This window comes from Salvelinus namaycush, chromosome 19 (genome assembly GCF_016432855.1).
Source record: "Salvelinus namaycush isolate Seneca chromosome 19, SaNama_1.0, whole genome shotgun sequence".
NCBI classification, from domain to species: domain Eukaryota; kingdom Metazoa; phylum Chordata; class Actinopteri; order Salmoniformes; family Salmonidae; genus Salvelinus; species Salvelinus namaycush.
In genome coordinates this window covers 34,502,448-34,518,506 of record NC_052325.1, presented here as the reverse complement: position 1 = coordinate 34,518,506, position 16,059 = coordinate 34,502,448, and the positions used below count along the sequence as shown (strand labels likewise).

At 41.0% G+C, this 16,059-nt stretch overlaps 1 protein-coding gene across 3 annotated transcripts in view; it reads right to left on the bottom strand.

The window, feature by feature from the left end:
- Positions 1-2,377: 2,377 nt before the first annotated feature.
- The window catches only part of LOC120064354 (neuronal membrane glycoprotein M6-b), a 49,927-nt gene continuing 36,245 nt past the window's right edge, over positions 2,378-16,059 (bottom strand). For 2 of the 3 annotated variants that reach the window (XM_039014879.1, XM_039014878.1), the window contains exons 2-7: positions 9,397-9,583; positions 6,660-6,816; positions 6,195-6,363; positions 5,567-5,640; positions 4,849-4,914; positions 3,016-4,216 (exon numbers count right to left, since the gene is read on the bottom strand). In XM_039014879.1, coding sequence (XP_038870807.1) covers positions 4,136-4,216; positions 4,849-4,914; positions 5,567-5,640; positions 6,195-6,363; positions 6,660-6,816; positions 9,397-9,583 — 734 coding nt within the window. In that variant the 3' untranslated portion in view covers positions 3,016-4,135. Of the gene's footprint in view, positions 2,602-3,015; positions 4,217-4,848; positions 4,915-5,566; positions 5,641-6,194; positions 6,364-6,659; positions 6,817-9,396; positions 9,584-16,059 lie in introns of those variants that run through there. The other variant, XM_039014880.1, reaches the window with a different exon arrangement.

Genomic DNA, 16,059 nt, shown 5'->3' with positions numbered 1-16,059 from the left:
CCCAGTCAGACAGGATGTTGGATTGGTGTCCTCCTGGTGATTGATCAGTAGCCATTTTGATTTCTATAATTTTTTGGTACGTTATACACAGGAAACACTGTATAATGAGACTGCATGATCAAAGACATTCACTTCACATCAGTCATCTTCCTGCAGGCCGCTTTTGCATCTGTTCTACAATATTTCTGAGACCGCTTTGTTCACAAAACAAGATGTTGTCAATCAAGAGTTACAGTGGCATAAACTTTGGCTGAACCGTATTCCATTCATGGTCAGATTGCCATTTTCAATTATATGGTGATGAGTGATGATTAATATTCATAATACTGTGATGCATTAAGTATCATCTGAAATAAATTCACAAGGAAGCCCTTGACACTCATAGAAAAAAATGGGGTACACTATTAGGTTACAAAATACTATAGAGGATTCACATACGTCAGACTTGGAAACACCTAGGACTACTATGCCATACAATGGACATACAATGGATTAATTGGTTCTCTTGTTAGAAAAAAAAGAAAGGAAACAGGCAAACACTGCCTACGATAGTTGTCAGTACATATGACTACACATCACCTGTATCACTGCAGAAACAGCTTTCTCCTTCATGCAATAATGAATTAACATCAATATCCCTGTGTCTTCTCTACGTAAAGAAAAAGATTACATCAGTACTTGTCAGTATTTTAACAATTGTAGGTCAAAAACAATGCTGAGATGCAATTCAAGAGGTTTTGAAACTTTTTTTCTTTTTTAAGTGGTTATATATTCAATAAAAAAACAAGATTGAAACATCACCAAAAGATTCCTGACTTGTAACATCTTTACATTGTACACATACAAGCACAGATTTTGTTTGTAGATCCACATCCTAAGACTGAGTTAGCCTGGATGTAGAAGGGATAACATTCACACATTTTACTTGCACTGTCTAAGTTGTAAGGTCTGCCATGGTAACAAAGCACATCACATTATATCAAATGTTTCGTTACAGACAGTTTTTTTCTCAACCAAGTATAATGGAAGCATCCTGTATCTTGTAGTTATAGGGATGAACATTTAACAATCGCAAATGGGAATTTCAAGTCACATGGGAATTTGGAATGAACTGTGGGAGATCATACACTATACAATGGGAAGCATTTATTCATCCCAACAATACTTTGGATATACAAGCCCCTCTGTCCAACAGGGTAGTATACCATCCTCATGCTCTATTGTCAAATTTGACATTTTATTTTTCATCTCACAAAGACATTAACCATGACATTTTAAATTGCTGCATTTAAAAAAAATTAAAAAATGATACTAATTATTACCCATGGCATCACACTTTGGTGATGTATTAAGATGAAATATATTTTGGTCAGTCTAACAGTAGAATTGTTATTGGCACCATTCACTTGCCAGAGAAAAAAAACCTTTGCATGTATTTTAGTGTAAGGGATTCCTCCCTTCCAAAAGCACTAAAACTAAAATCTGAAACCACCACGGTTTCGCTTGCAGTCACATGGGCACGTGGTTAAGTAAAATACCTATGTATGTAGATAAAGTGTACCTACGTAGGCCCACTATTGTACACCTGAGGGAATTAGTATTTTGCATCATTATTTATGTACGTGACGAATGTAACTAGAATTAGCATACCTATTTAAACTAAATGTCAGCCCTAAAATAGGAAAACTACTATCAAGAGAAAATGTATCTAAACCTAACATAGTTTCAATGGGCAGAGGGGTAACATAAATTGTCAATGAAGCCAACAAATGCATGTTCTGTTCTACAATGGAATGTTGTTGTGCCTTCATATTTCTCTTCCTTATATTCTCTCCATTCAAAGCCAGGAGGACCAAACTTGTGTGCAATTAAAAACAAGGCGTTTCATGTTGTGCTATGAAGTGTTATCAAAACTGCATCTTTGATTAAAAAAAAATCTGATTCTCTTCTCGCTGACACGAACTTCCTGCTCTCCCTTATTCATAAATGGCCAACAGTCAGGCCAGAATCATAACAGAACACTCTAAAACAAGTTTCACTATTTCTTTACGTTCTTGTGTTAGAATAGTGCAATGTTTCAAGCTTCACCAGCAAAGACTGATTAGGAAGAAAGCAAAAAAAGAACAGATCAAAATAATTTTTCAAAACTGCATATTTTTCTTATTCGACAATTAGAAAAATAAAACAAAAATATATTCACATACAAAACAGAGGTTCCGACACGTCTTGGTTAGTTAGTTGCAGAAAGCGACATTGATGCTTTAGTTTGTTAGGAGCTGTATTACTGCGCTGCGTGAGGGCAGCTGGCAGGTTACAGGAGGTGTGTGTGTGTGTGTGTGTGTGTGTGTGTGTGTGTGTGTGTGTGTGTGTGTGTGTGTGTGTGTGTGTGTGTGTGTGTGTGTGTGTGTGTGTGTGTGTGTGGTGTCATAGAGGTGGACGAGGGCGTAATCCTTATGTGTAGGAATTGAGACATTCCTTTGAGCGAGACGTGATGTCGTGCAGCTCCTGCTCTTCCTTCATTTTGATGTCTTGGTAGGCATGCATGTGACTGGCGTCCTTTAGGTAGGCCCAGTTTGCTGAGAGAATCATGAGGAAGTGGATCTGGAAGAGAAGGGTGAGGGTGGATGGCCGGTGAGCATGTCAAGATGCAAAGCAGGCTACAGGAGTCAGAGCTACGTCACACACACATATAACACAACGTTAAGCTGACAACAGACAAACCTGCACAGTAACGTTATATCATTATCAACGCAGCTAACATTACTATTACACCATGAACAAACCATACTACAGAAGAGACATTTTAAAGGGGAGAGGAAGGGGAGTGGGGTTTGAGGTTTTGCGTGCAAGCTTGATGAGGATGGTGGTTAGTGAAGGTCAGAGGTTAGTGGGAAATTAGATTGAGACATGAGATGGAGTCAACCTTATCTTCCTGTGTTCTGTCACTGGTACTGTTCTTAGTTAGTGTCTGTCTTTCATTTGACAATAACATAGACCAATAGGGATATTTTGTACACAAAGATTGTTTATTTTGTATAGAAAGAGAAAAATAATAACTACAGTCTTCAAAAATCTTAGGAAATAATTAAATATTTATGAAATATGGAATATAAGTAATCATAAACAGATTAAGTAATACAAAAAAACTACAAGTACGCATGCAGGCTCAGTGTTAAAAAAACCCAACAGCGGCTCTTTAAACAACTGATTGGCAGTTTCTGGATGAGTCAAAGAAAAAATAATTAAACAAAACATGAAACTATCAGCTGAAGCTAGGAAGGCATCAGATTGCATAAAAAAATCACATTACTCCTCTAAAATAGGAAAACCTCCTTTATAAAATGTATGAAGTCATAAACTGAGGCTATATACCTTGAGCAAAAATATACCCCTGGTACTGCCCTAACCCTTCAAAATACTAGTTATATGCGCAGTTATTTTTGAAGTACTACTGTACAACATTGTTCATCTTGTCTATGTCATCTTACAGATGAAGTGTCTATATCATGATACGATTTAGGAGCTAGTTTGTGACAGAAGCTTGTAATACTGACAATTCTCTATGTAACACTTTGTGTCTTGCACCAAGAAAATACAAAAGTACACATGATCAAACCGAAAACATGAATGGGGAAAGGGCACTATGCCAAGGCTGGCTGGTCCTCGGACAAATTGACCATTAGTAAAAAACAAATAATTTTTTTCACCCCGAATGTAAGAGCGATAGTCATAGCACTGAATACTGTATTGTCCTCAGATTAAGTGTGTTTTGTCTTCCTGCTCCAAGCCTACTCTACAATAGCTTGAGTGCTATTCATTTAAGGGAGTTATTACTGATTTAATGTCCTTATAAGATCTTAACATGACCTGGAGAAAAGCATAACCCTGCTAACTATACACCACCCCATTCTGAAGACAACTCTCCTCGGGTACCGTTGAACCTTCCGACAGGCCTATCCCTGGATATCAAATGCTAAAGGACGCATACACTCAGCTATTTACGCTTTAGGTGAATACTAATGGGGAAGATGTTTTTGTCTATGTTCTGTTGGTTTTTAGTTCATGTAGTAAGTGGCTGCTGTCTCTACTCAGTGTAGTGTCATAGACTGTGCTGTGCTGTGTCTCTGAACACCAGTTAAAACTTAGTGCAGCAGTCTTCTCGACTCTTAAACTTCAAAACGGCAAAGTTATAAGTGGTAGCCATCATGTAGATCAGCTGGTGGAAGAGAACAGAATACAAGCGGTAAGAGAACACTCCAGGAACGTGCATGGCTGCCATATTGGCAACAACTGATCTTTCAACGTTCACATTTTTACTTGTAAAAAAATAAGTATTAGTCAAATATTATTGTTTATCACTTTCAGATGTGAGTTAAGTAGAAACGTATGAAACTATCTTTGGAAGCAATCAGAGAACAAAATGGTCTCCATGGCCTAGACAGAGAATTTTCCTCTACTATCATACTCATTGTTTTCAAAACACCCAAGATGGGACTCTTTGGAAATGGGGTGCCCTTAGTTCAAAGCACTCTGATTTAGTCTACAAATGTTTATATCCTTACAGAGATTCTCCTTGATACTGTATAAACATTGCCAAGGCAAGTCTCCACCCTGTTTCCTTTTTCCTATAATAAGACTGGGGCCAGGGGCATCTACGGAGATGGTTTACAGCGAATGGGATTGGAGATGTGGAAAAGCCTATGTGTAATCTGCTTTACAGAGGTTACATAAACCATATGGGAAATGAGGAGAGTAGCACTGGATTCATGATCTACAGTCAGATACAAACCGTGCAAGGATAGACTGAGTGGGAGGATGAGAGAGAGATAGCGAGAGAGGTGAGCTTACCAGAGCAATGACGGTGGCCCCGGCTCCAGCGCATGCTACAATGTACAGGTGGTAGGACAGGTAGAACTAAAAAAGACAAGAAAAAACAATGATTTATGTGAATGAACATAGTAACACAGTACAGTAACTTACATTTACATTTGAGTAATTTAGCAGAAGCTCTTATCCAGAACGATTTACAGTTAGTGCATTTATCTTAAGATAGCTAGGTGAGACAACCCCATATCACAGTCATAGTAAGTACATTTGTCCTCAATAAAGTACCTGTCAGCAAGTAAAAAAAGACAAGTACGAGTGTGTTCAAGAAAGGAAGGGGTGTTTTTTTGTTTCGTTTTTTTAACACATTGTGAATACAATTTGTTTGCGCCTTTGTGGCCCCCAAACACTTAATATAGTTGTGAGCGCATGCATCTCAAAGTAATGACACCAAATAATAGACAGTATGTCACCTGTTAATGAATGTCTCCAAATTAGAGGAGAGAAGCCCTACCTCACTAGTATTACAGATGTGAATGAATGTCTCCAAATTAGAGGAGAGAAGCCCTACCTCACTAGTATTACAGATGTGAATGAATGTCTCCAAATTAGAGGAGAGAAGCCCTACCTCACTAGTATTACAGATGTGAATGAATGTCTCCAAATTAGAGGAGAGAAGCCTTACCTCACTAGTATTACAGATGTGAATGAATGTCTCCAAATTAGAGGAGAGAAGCCTTACCTCACTAGTATTACAGATGTCTCCTAGTGTGGACCCACAAGCCTTGCCTGGTGTAGCGTTCCAGGGGATGATACCTGCAGACAGTCGTTAAAGGTTAATATTTACACTGAGCAAATTCTTCACATCATGTCTTCATAAAACGTGTTCATATAAATCAGATAGCCATGCAGTAAACGAATCAGAGTAAACTCGTTAATGGCCCATAGTCACATATCACATTACAATTTACAGAATGGTTGCAACTTCAAATCACCATTAAAATGTCATAATTGGAGAGTTGAGTGTATTAAAGCTGCTAAACGCGACACACTGAACATTATGATGATTATTACTGCTATAAAACTCTGCCTGAGAGGAGACAGGGAGGCAATCGAGCTGTAGAAAAGATGCCACACGTGGTTTGTTATCCTATTCGTTATTTATCCCACTACCATCTTGGCTCTCAGCCACTATGGTGAAATAAGGGTCATATTCAGTAAAGCACACCGTAACAAAACGTTTAAAAGAAAACGAAAATATACGTTTCTTATTGGACAAGTTTAGGTAGTCCCTCCTTAATTTCAGTCTGTTTTCTTTCACATGGTGCCTAATGAAGATGACCCTGACTGTGACTGAGGCATTCTCTTACCGTACTGACGGACGTCCACGCAGATAGAGTCCACGTTGGTGAAGTTGGCGACTGGTGACCTCATGGCGGCACAGGTGGACCACATGTTGTAGAAGAGGAAGACGGGCACGGCGGAGAAACCAAACACTCCCAGCCAGGCAATACCCAGGATGTAGGTCAGGAACACAAACTGAGAGGACACAGACAGACAGACACACACACACACAGACAGACAAAATTACACAGCATCCTATTAGCATTAGGCAGAACGGAATCATAAACATAAACATTTTCGCAGCCTATTTGACGAGTAGGTCATGTGGGAGAGACTGTTTATGTGTCCAATTGTGTCCAATTGCAACAATATTTTCTCATTATGACAAAAGGGTTTGATAGCCAGTCGAGACTGCAGTGAGTTGGTTATTTGTGTTTTGTGTAAGTTCAGTTCATGGCAATCACAGTCCAGTGGTGTTGATAGTGACGTACCATCCCACTAATACAGCGCCCGCAAATGGTGGTCTTGAACTCGCTGTGCAGCTCCTTGACAGCGCTGGTGGTGTAGAAGCCCTCGGCCAGCAGGATGATCCCATAGAGGAAGAAGAAGGAGGCGATGCCATAGATGACGTACTGCATCAGTTGTATTCTGTATAGGAGCAAATCACACATAAACCATCTCAGTGTCCTGTGTGTGATCAAAGGCACAGAGCTGAATTAGTTTACATTAGTCTTGGGTTGGAAAACTGCAACCTATACCATTCATTCTGTGAAAATCTTGAAATCATTAACAACTTTGGCTGATGAACTGTAAACAGATGTCTTCGAGTGGAGGATGACTGTCTCAGTTTCCCAAAAAAAGGAGAAACAGTCCCAAACCCTTAACACAGCCTGGACAGATAACAGGGGATACATGCCTGGGGAAATAATCTGCTAAAAGACCGATCGGCCTGCTAGACATCTTTAATTAAACAGTGCACTCACAGAGACTCCCCTTTCAACCTCAACACAAAACACATGCTCTGTCCTGTCCTCTCTCTCCTCTGTTTTTCTCCTTAGACTAATGGATCCAGATAAGAAGAGCTCCATATTAGGCCTTGTCTACAGGATGAGGTTCAGACAGGGGATATTATCAGTTAAAAATAGTCGCAGTGATGAGCTCATTGAAGAAAGAACATATCTATATAAAAGTACTTGTAATTTATGGATTGGGCTTATCATGCTTACACTAGGAGGCTCAGCTTATTTAGATAAAAGGGGTTGATGTACAAGTCAAAAGTTTGGACACACCTACTCATTAAAGAGTTTTTCTTTATTTTTAATATTTTCTACATTATAGAATAATAGGGAAGACATCAAAACTATGAAATAACACATATGGTATCATGTGGTAACCAAAAAAGTGTTAAACAAATCAAAATATATTTTAGATTCTTCAAAGTAGCCAGCCTTTGCCCTGATGACAGCTTTGCACACTCTTGGCATTCTCTCAACCAGCTTCACCTGGAATGCTTTTACAACAGTCTTGAAAGAGTTCCAACATATGTTGAGCACTTGTTGGCTGCTTTTCCTTCACTCTGCGGTCCAAGTCATCCCAAACCATCTCAATTGGGTTTAGGTCGGGTGATTGTGGAGGCCAGGTCATCTGATGCAGCAATCCATCACTCTCCTTTTTGGCCAAATAGCCCTTCTACAGCCTGGAGGTGTGTTGGGTCATTGTTCTGTTGAAAAACAAATGATAGTCCCACTAAGCGCACACCAGATGGGATGGCGTATCCCTGCAGAATGCTGTGGTAGCCATGCTGGTTAAGTGTGCCTTAAATTCTAAATAAATCACTGACAGTGTCACCAGCAAAGCACCCCCACACCATCACACATCCTCCTCCATAATTCACGGTGGAAACCACACATGCGGAGATCATCCATTCACCTACTCTGCGTGTCACAAAGACATGGCGGTTGGAACCAAAAATCTCAAATTTGGACTCATCAGACCAAAGGACAAATTTCCACCGGTCTAATGTCCATTGCTCGTGTTTCTTGGCTCTTCTTCTTCTTATTGGTGTCCTTTAGTAGTGGTTTCTTTGCAGCAATTTGACCATCAAGGCCTGATTCACGCAGTCTCCTCTGAACAGCTGATGTTGAGATGTGTCTGTTTACTTGAACTCTGTGAAGAATTTAACTTATCCTCTGCAGCAGAGGTAACTCTGAGTCTTCCTTTCCTGTGGCGGTCCTCATGAGAGCCAGTTTCATCATAGAGCTTGATGGTTTTCGCAACTGCACTTAAAGAAACTTTCAAAGTTCTTGAAATTTTCCGGATTGACTGACCTTCATGTTTTAAAGAAATAATGGACTGTCGTTTCACTTAGCTTATTTGAGCTGTCCTTGCCATAATAAGGACTTGGTCTTTTACCAAATAGGGCTATCTTCTGTATACCCTCCCTACCTCGTCACAACACAACTGATTGACTCAAATGCATTAAGAAGGAAAGAAATTCCACAAATTAGCTTTTAACAAGGCACACCTGTTAATTGAAAAGCGTTCCAGGTGACTACGTCATGAAGATGGTTGAGAGAATGCCAAGAGTGTGCAAAGCTGTCATCAAGGCAGCAGGGTAGCCTAGTGGTTAGAGCGTTGGACTAGTAACCGAAAGGTGGCAAGACTGAATCCCCAAGCTGACAAGGTAAAAAACTGTCGTTCTGCTCCTGAACAAGGCAATTAACCCATTGTTCCTAGGCCGTCATTGAAAATAAGAATTTGTTCTTAACTGACTTGCCTAGTAAAATAAAAAAAGGCGGAGGGTGGATACTTTGAAGAATCTTGAATATAACACATTTTTGGTTACTACATGATTCCATATGTGTTATTTCATAGTTTTGATGTCTTCACTATTATTCTACAATGTAGAAAATAGTAAAAAATTAAGAAAAACCCTTCAATAAGTAGGTGTGTCAAAACTTTTGACTGGTACTGTAAGTGGAAAAAAATGTGTTTCGAGATATCGCTGTAGACATATAGTCACTGTGCTACTGCAGATAGCATCAGGATGTATAGGTTTTGGGATGAGGTGGGATCCAATAGTATCTAATTGCTGCTCTACTCTGACCATACAGTAGGATACTTATGGTTAGCCAGACCCTACTTCTAGATCGTGTTTCATGGTCAGGTTATGGTCTACAAATCCTAACCATACTCATGGGGTCAGTATAAAGAGGTGCGGTCACTCACACGTCGGTCAGCATGGCGTGGTCAGAGGTGATCTTGGAGAAGTGGTTCTCCAGGATGCTGATGGTGCCGGTGAGGGCCACATGGCCACAGCCACAGAACAGGGCCACGCCAGAGAAACACAGGATCGTAGCCACCAGTGACGCATACGGCACCCCACCTAAACACTTGATGCAGCACTCAAAGCAACCTACATGGAAACACAGATGGAGAGAAACAGAGTGTGAGATCAGTCAATTTATTGAAATCATCATTCATCACAGACTAGTTAAAGTGAAGTTGTTTTCTTTGACATTCTCTTTAAATTCTTTGGTGAACATTTTACTGTAGGCTGCAGTGTAACAGTGACACGTCCATATAAGGAGGTTGTGTTTCACTCTATAATACACAGACGAGCTGAAGTATTGGTGCACAATGCATTTAAATCATTTACATAGCCATCTTTGCAGTAATGAGTTTAGGGAGACGTTTCAAGTTCAACTCACTGAAACATTTAAATGAGCTGTTGCATAACCAACGACAGTACAGTAGAGGTCAATTAATTATTCATTATTCATCAGAACTCAATAAGAACATGTACTGACTTTCTCAACCTCCTCCAAATGACCCATCATCACGGAATCCTCATCTACCAATACACTACAAAACAATGAACACACACTGCCAACACACACTCCTCATCAGACATAGAGTGGAGAGTGGAGTGGTATTTTGATGACGATTTATGATGAGTGACGGTTGATCATACATTGATTATCATGCTAGAATGAGACTGAACGTTACCGTTGCCACTCAGTAGGGTCATCTAGCTGTGTCTGCATGTGCAGCCAGCGAGAGCAGCCTGTCCTGACTATTCATCGCTAGAATTAAAGTGCACTAATGGGAGGCAGACAGGTCACTACTGGGCTGTGGAAGCCAGCCAAACCCTAATGGAAATCAATGGCAATTCATAATGGCAGAATTAAGTGACCAGATGAGTTGTACTGTAGAATCCATTTCCTCTACTGTATTATGGTACACAGTGCCTTTGGAAAGTATTCAGACACCATGACTATTCCCAAATTTTGTTAAGTTACAGCCTTATTATAAAATGCAATGAATAATTTTTTTCCCTCATCAATCTACCCCATAATGACAAAGCAAAAACACGTTTTTAGAATTTTTTGCGTATTTATTACAAATAAAAAACGGAAATAGCACATTTACTCAGTACTTTGTTGAAGCACCTTTGGCAGCGATTACAGGATCAAGTCTTCTTGGGTATGACACTACAAGCTTGGCACACCTGCATTTGGCCAGTTTCTCCTATTCTTCTCTGCAGATACTCTCAAGCTCTGTCAGGTTGGATGGGGAGCATCGCAGCACAGCTATTTTCAGGTCTCTCCAGAGGTGTTAGATCGGGTTCAAGTCCGGGATCTCGCTGGGCCACTCAAGAATATTCAGAGACTTGTCCCAAAGCCACTCCTGCGTTGTCTTGGCTGTGTGCTTAGGGTCGTTGTCCTGTTGGAAGGTGAGCCTTCGTCCCAGTCTGAGGTCCTGAGCGCTCTGGAGCAGGTTTTCATCAAGGATCTCTCTGTACTTTGCTCTGTTCATCTTTCCCTCGATCCTGACTAGTCTCCCAGGTCCTGCCGCTGAAAAACATCCCCACAGCATGATGCTGCCACCACCATGCTTCACCATAGGGATGGTTCCAAGTTTCCTCCAGACGTGACGCTTAGCATTTGTGCCAAAGAGTTCAATCTTGGTTTCATCAGAACAGAGAATCTTTTTCTCATGGTCCGAGAGGCTTTAGGTGCCTTTTGGCAAACTCCAAGCGGGCTGTCACGTGCCTTTAACTGAGGATTGGCTTCCGTCTGGCCACTACCATAAAGGCCTGATTGGTGTAGTGCTGCAGAGATTTTTGACAGTGCATGTCAGAGTTAAAACCAAACCATGAGGTCAAAGGAATTGTCCGTAGAGCTCCGAGACAGGATTGTGTCGAGGCACAAATCTGGGGAAGGGTACCAAAATATGTCTGCAGTATTGAAGACTAGAGTTCCTCAATAGAGGGTTCTTGGTCACATCCTGACCAAGGCCCTTCTCCCCCGATTGCTCAGTTTGGCCAGGCGGACAGCTCTAGGAAGAGTCTTGGTGGTTCCAAACTTCTTCCATTTAAGAATGATGGAGGCCACTTTGTTCTTGGGGACCTTCAATGCTGCAGACATTTTTTGGTACCCTTCCCCAGATTTGTGCCTCGACACAATCCTGTCTCGGAGCTCTACGGACAATTCCTTCGAACTCATGGCTTGATTCTTGCTCTGACATGCACTGTCAACTGTAGGACCTTATATAGGCAGCTGTGTGCCTTTCCAAATCATGCCCAATCACTTGAATTTACCACAGGTGGACTCCAAGGAAATTGTAGAAACATCTCAAGGGTGATCAATGGAAACAGGATGCACCTGAGCTCAATTTCGAGTATCATAGCAAAGGGTCTGAATACCTATATAAATAAGGTATTTATGTTTTTATTGTTAATAAATTTGGTAAAATGTCTAAAAACCTGTTTGCGCTTTGTCATTATGGGGTATTGTGTTTAGATTGCTGAGTTCTCTTTTTTTATATACCCATTTTAGAATAATGCTGTAACATAACAAGATGTGGGAAAAGTAATGGGTTCTGAATAGTTTCCGAAGGCACTGTAGCCTATTTGGTACAGACGCACCAGCAGAGCAGTGCCTCTTAGACAGACAGTATGTAAACAGACCACAATGTGTTGCCAATAAAATCCACATGTTTGTCTAGAAGGATGTTGTATTTCAAACAGCAGGCTGTAGATTTATAGCATAGCCTGGTCCTGGTTGGAGAGTGAGCTGCATATGTGAAGGCCTTACTAATGTGTGTTCCATAAAACTCTATGGATAGATTCAGAGATTCACATTGATTTGTTCAAGTGTGGAAAATTGTGTTCCAGACAACTGTTTCCTCCATTGGATATGGCCTGAATGGAGGCTTACTAACTGTCAGTGGACATGGCATTCAATAAATGCCCAGCCAGGATTTCAGCACAACATAAAAAGCCCATTGGTGCATGTTCTAGAGACTACTCCAATGCAAAAGTCTGAGATAAGAGAGACAAGGCAGAATATGCCTATCGAAATCCAAACTTCTTCCATGAGGTGGGAATCCTGAAAGTGTGTTTGTGTTTGTCCTCTTTCTCTGGCGACAAAGGAAATGAAACATTAATATATTAGAGCCAGAACAGAGCCACTCAATAGTTGTGTGTTAACAGAAAGTTCATCCTGTAGCCTTTTGTGTCACACAGAGGGATAAAAACATTTTTGTCCCAGGGTTGGTGAATAACAGTTTCCATGGCAGCGCATTAACCACAACCCAGTGAGCGTGCTCGAGGCGAGGCGGAGCACATTTCCCACATAGACACACATGGCAGGCAGGACCAGCAGGATATAGAGCTCAACCACAGTGTTGGTCCTCTATCATCCATTACTGTCAGGTAGGCATATGTCTGATCTTGGGGGAAATAAGTTGGCTTTCACTCCAAGTCATGGAGACCATGTGTCATGAAAACCAACCTACCAACCAACCAACCAATTAACACAATCAACCAGTTGTTGCATTACAACCTGTAATTTAAATGGATTTTTATTTGGATTTCATGTAATGGATATACACAAAATAGTCCAAATTGGTGAAGTGAAATGACAAAAATAACTTATTTAAAAAAATGCAAAAAAAAAAAAAATGACAAGTGGTGCGTGCATATGTATTCACCCCTTTTGCTATGAAGTCCCTAAATAAGATCTGGTGCAACCAATTACCTTCAGAAGTCACATAATTAGTTAAATAAAGTCCACCTGTGTGCAATCTAAGTGTCACATGATCTCAGTATATATACACCTGTTCTGAAAGGCCCCAGATTCTGCAACACCACAAAGCAAGGGGCACCACCAAGCAAGTCAGGGACAAAGTTCAGGAGAAGTACAGATCAGGGTTGTGTTATAAAAAATTATACGTTTCAACATCCCACATAGCAACATTAAATCCATTATTAAAAAATTGAAAGAACCACAACAAACCTGCCAAGAGAGGGCCACCCACCAAAACTCATGGACCAGGCAAGGAGGGCATTAATCAGAGAGGCAACAAAGAGACCAAAGATAACCCTGAAGGAGCTGCAAAGCTCCACAGCTGAGATTGTATCTGTCCATAGGACCACTTTAAGCCGTACACTCCACAGAGCTGGATATTACGGAAGAGTGGCCAGAAAAAAAGCCAATGCTTAAAGATAAAAATAAGCAAACACGTTTGGTGTTCACCAAAAGGCATGTGGGAGACTCCCCAAACATAGGGAAGAAGGTACTCTGGTCAGATGAGACAAAAATGTAGCTTTTTGGCCATCAAGGAAAACGCTATGTCTGGCGCAAACCCAACATCTCTCATCACCACGAGAGCACCATCCCCACAATGAAGCATGGTGGTGGCAGCGTCATGCTGTGGGGATGTTTTTCATCAGCAGGGGCTGAGAAACTGGTCAGAATTGAAGGAATGATGGATGGCGCTAAATACAGGGAAATTCTTGAGGGAAACCTGTTTCAGTCTTCCAGAGATTTGAGACTGGGAAGGAGGATTCACCTTCCAGCAGGATAATGACCCTAAGCATACTCCTAAAGCAACACCTGAGTGGTTTAAGGGGAAACATTGAAATGTCTTGGAATGGCCTAGTCAAAGCCCAGACCTCAATCCAATTGAGAATCTGTGGTATGAATTAAATATTGCTGTACACCAGCGGAACCCATCCAAGCTGAAGTAGCTGGAGCAGTTTTGCTCTGAAGAATGGGAAAAAATCCCAGTGGCTAGATGTGCCAAGCTTATAGAGACATACCCCAAGAGACTTGCAGCTGTAATTACTGCAAAAGGTGGCTCTACAAAGTATTGAGTTTGGGGGGTGAATAGTTATGCACGCTCAAGTTTTCCGTTTTTTTGTCTTATTTCTTGTTTAATTTCACAATAAAAAATATTTTGCATCTTCAAAGTGGTAGGCATGTTGTGTAAATCAAATGATACAAACCCCCCAAAAATCAATTTCAATTCCAGGTTGTATGGGAACAAAATAGGAAAAATGTAAACGTATGTTTCCCATGCCAATAAAGCCCCTTGAATTTAAATTTAATTGAGAGAGACAGAGAGAGAGAGAAAGAGGGAGGGGAGGGGGCATCAGTGATTAAAGGCCACAAATCCAATCAATTTACCATCCATTTGATAAGAGGTCCTTTAACAATGGCCTGACCTGGCCTGCTTTCAATTCCCAGAACACATTAGTTAAACTGGAAAGCTATTGTACTGTACTCTACTGTACTACAGTATGCTGTCATGTGACCTCTCTGTCCCCTCAACACTGACTGTGATGCTATTACACCTTGGAGTGCTGTTAAACACCACTCCTCACACACACAACGCTCCTTTTCTCTCCATGGAGAAGCTTTAGGCCTCTGTCCTAAGGTGTTGTGTTTAATTACTCTATAAATCGGAGGTGGTGTTTTCTCAGCTGGAGTAACATTCGCCATGCTGTTGGCTGGATTGTGTGTTACGTCTAACCCTAACCCTGAAACAACACTGGCACCAAGACAGGCCCACTGACATGGTTTAGCGTTTAACCACCACAATAATACCACTCTATTTACATAGAACCACTATAAAGGACTTATTCTTTGGTGCATGAGTCGGAGGAAATTGAAAAAACATAATCTATCGCCTACGCAGATCCTCAATGGGTCCTTCACAAAGGACCATAGAGCGGGCTGTCTGGCTTGACCATCATGCATCATGTTTGCATTATGTGGTATTAATCTCTTCTTATCTCTTCTCATCTCTGCAGAGACTCATTCAGTACAGAGGAGTAATAATATCCGGTACTGATTATGGATGTGCGATAGTAGGTCCCCTATGGGTAAGTCGTTTAGCACAGTGATGGGCAGTAAGCACAGTCTCTCTCACACACATACATAGTGTGGTAGTCTTTCCATGTCAGTGTAGATAGTACACTATAGGACGAGAGCAGTGTTAGCCCTGTAGCTATTTTTGTCCAAATATCAGACTGTGAGAAACACTGTAGAGTCAGAACAATAACTGAAGTCTCCAGGGCCACTAGACAATATTCAGTCCCTGTTTTTGCCATCGCGGTCTAGGGCTGTATTCAATCAGGGCTCTATTCAATCTGTATTACTGGAGCGTTACAGAAAGCGCGGTAAAATGTATAAGGTACTTTCCTATTGAGCTGACATTGGCAGCATCTAGCGGAAGTTAAGCCTCCACTACCGCGGGAACATTGCCTTTAAATTTCAAGTGCGCTGTAACACAGAATTTCCGCGATACGGATTGAACGGAGCCCTTAGGCTTATTTGCTCTCCCATTCACCACTTGCAAATTAGAACTTTATCAAAGATGATATTGAAACAACGTTTTCACCAGAGAGCTTCTGTACAGGAGTGAGAGTAAATGGGCATACGGTTGTGAGAGGAGTGATGTACAGTGTAAGAACATGTTGACCATCAACAGGTAGTGGCCTGACACCAGGGACTAGATCAGAAACAACACACAAACCCTTCATGCTGGCTAAACCTGACATACAAGTCAGATCAGAGGATTCTCTATAAACCTCTTCTCTAT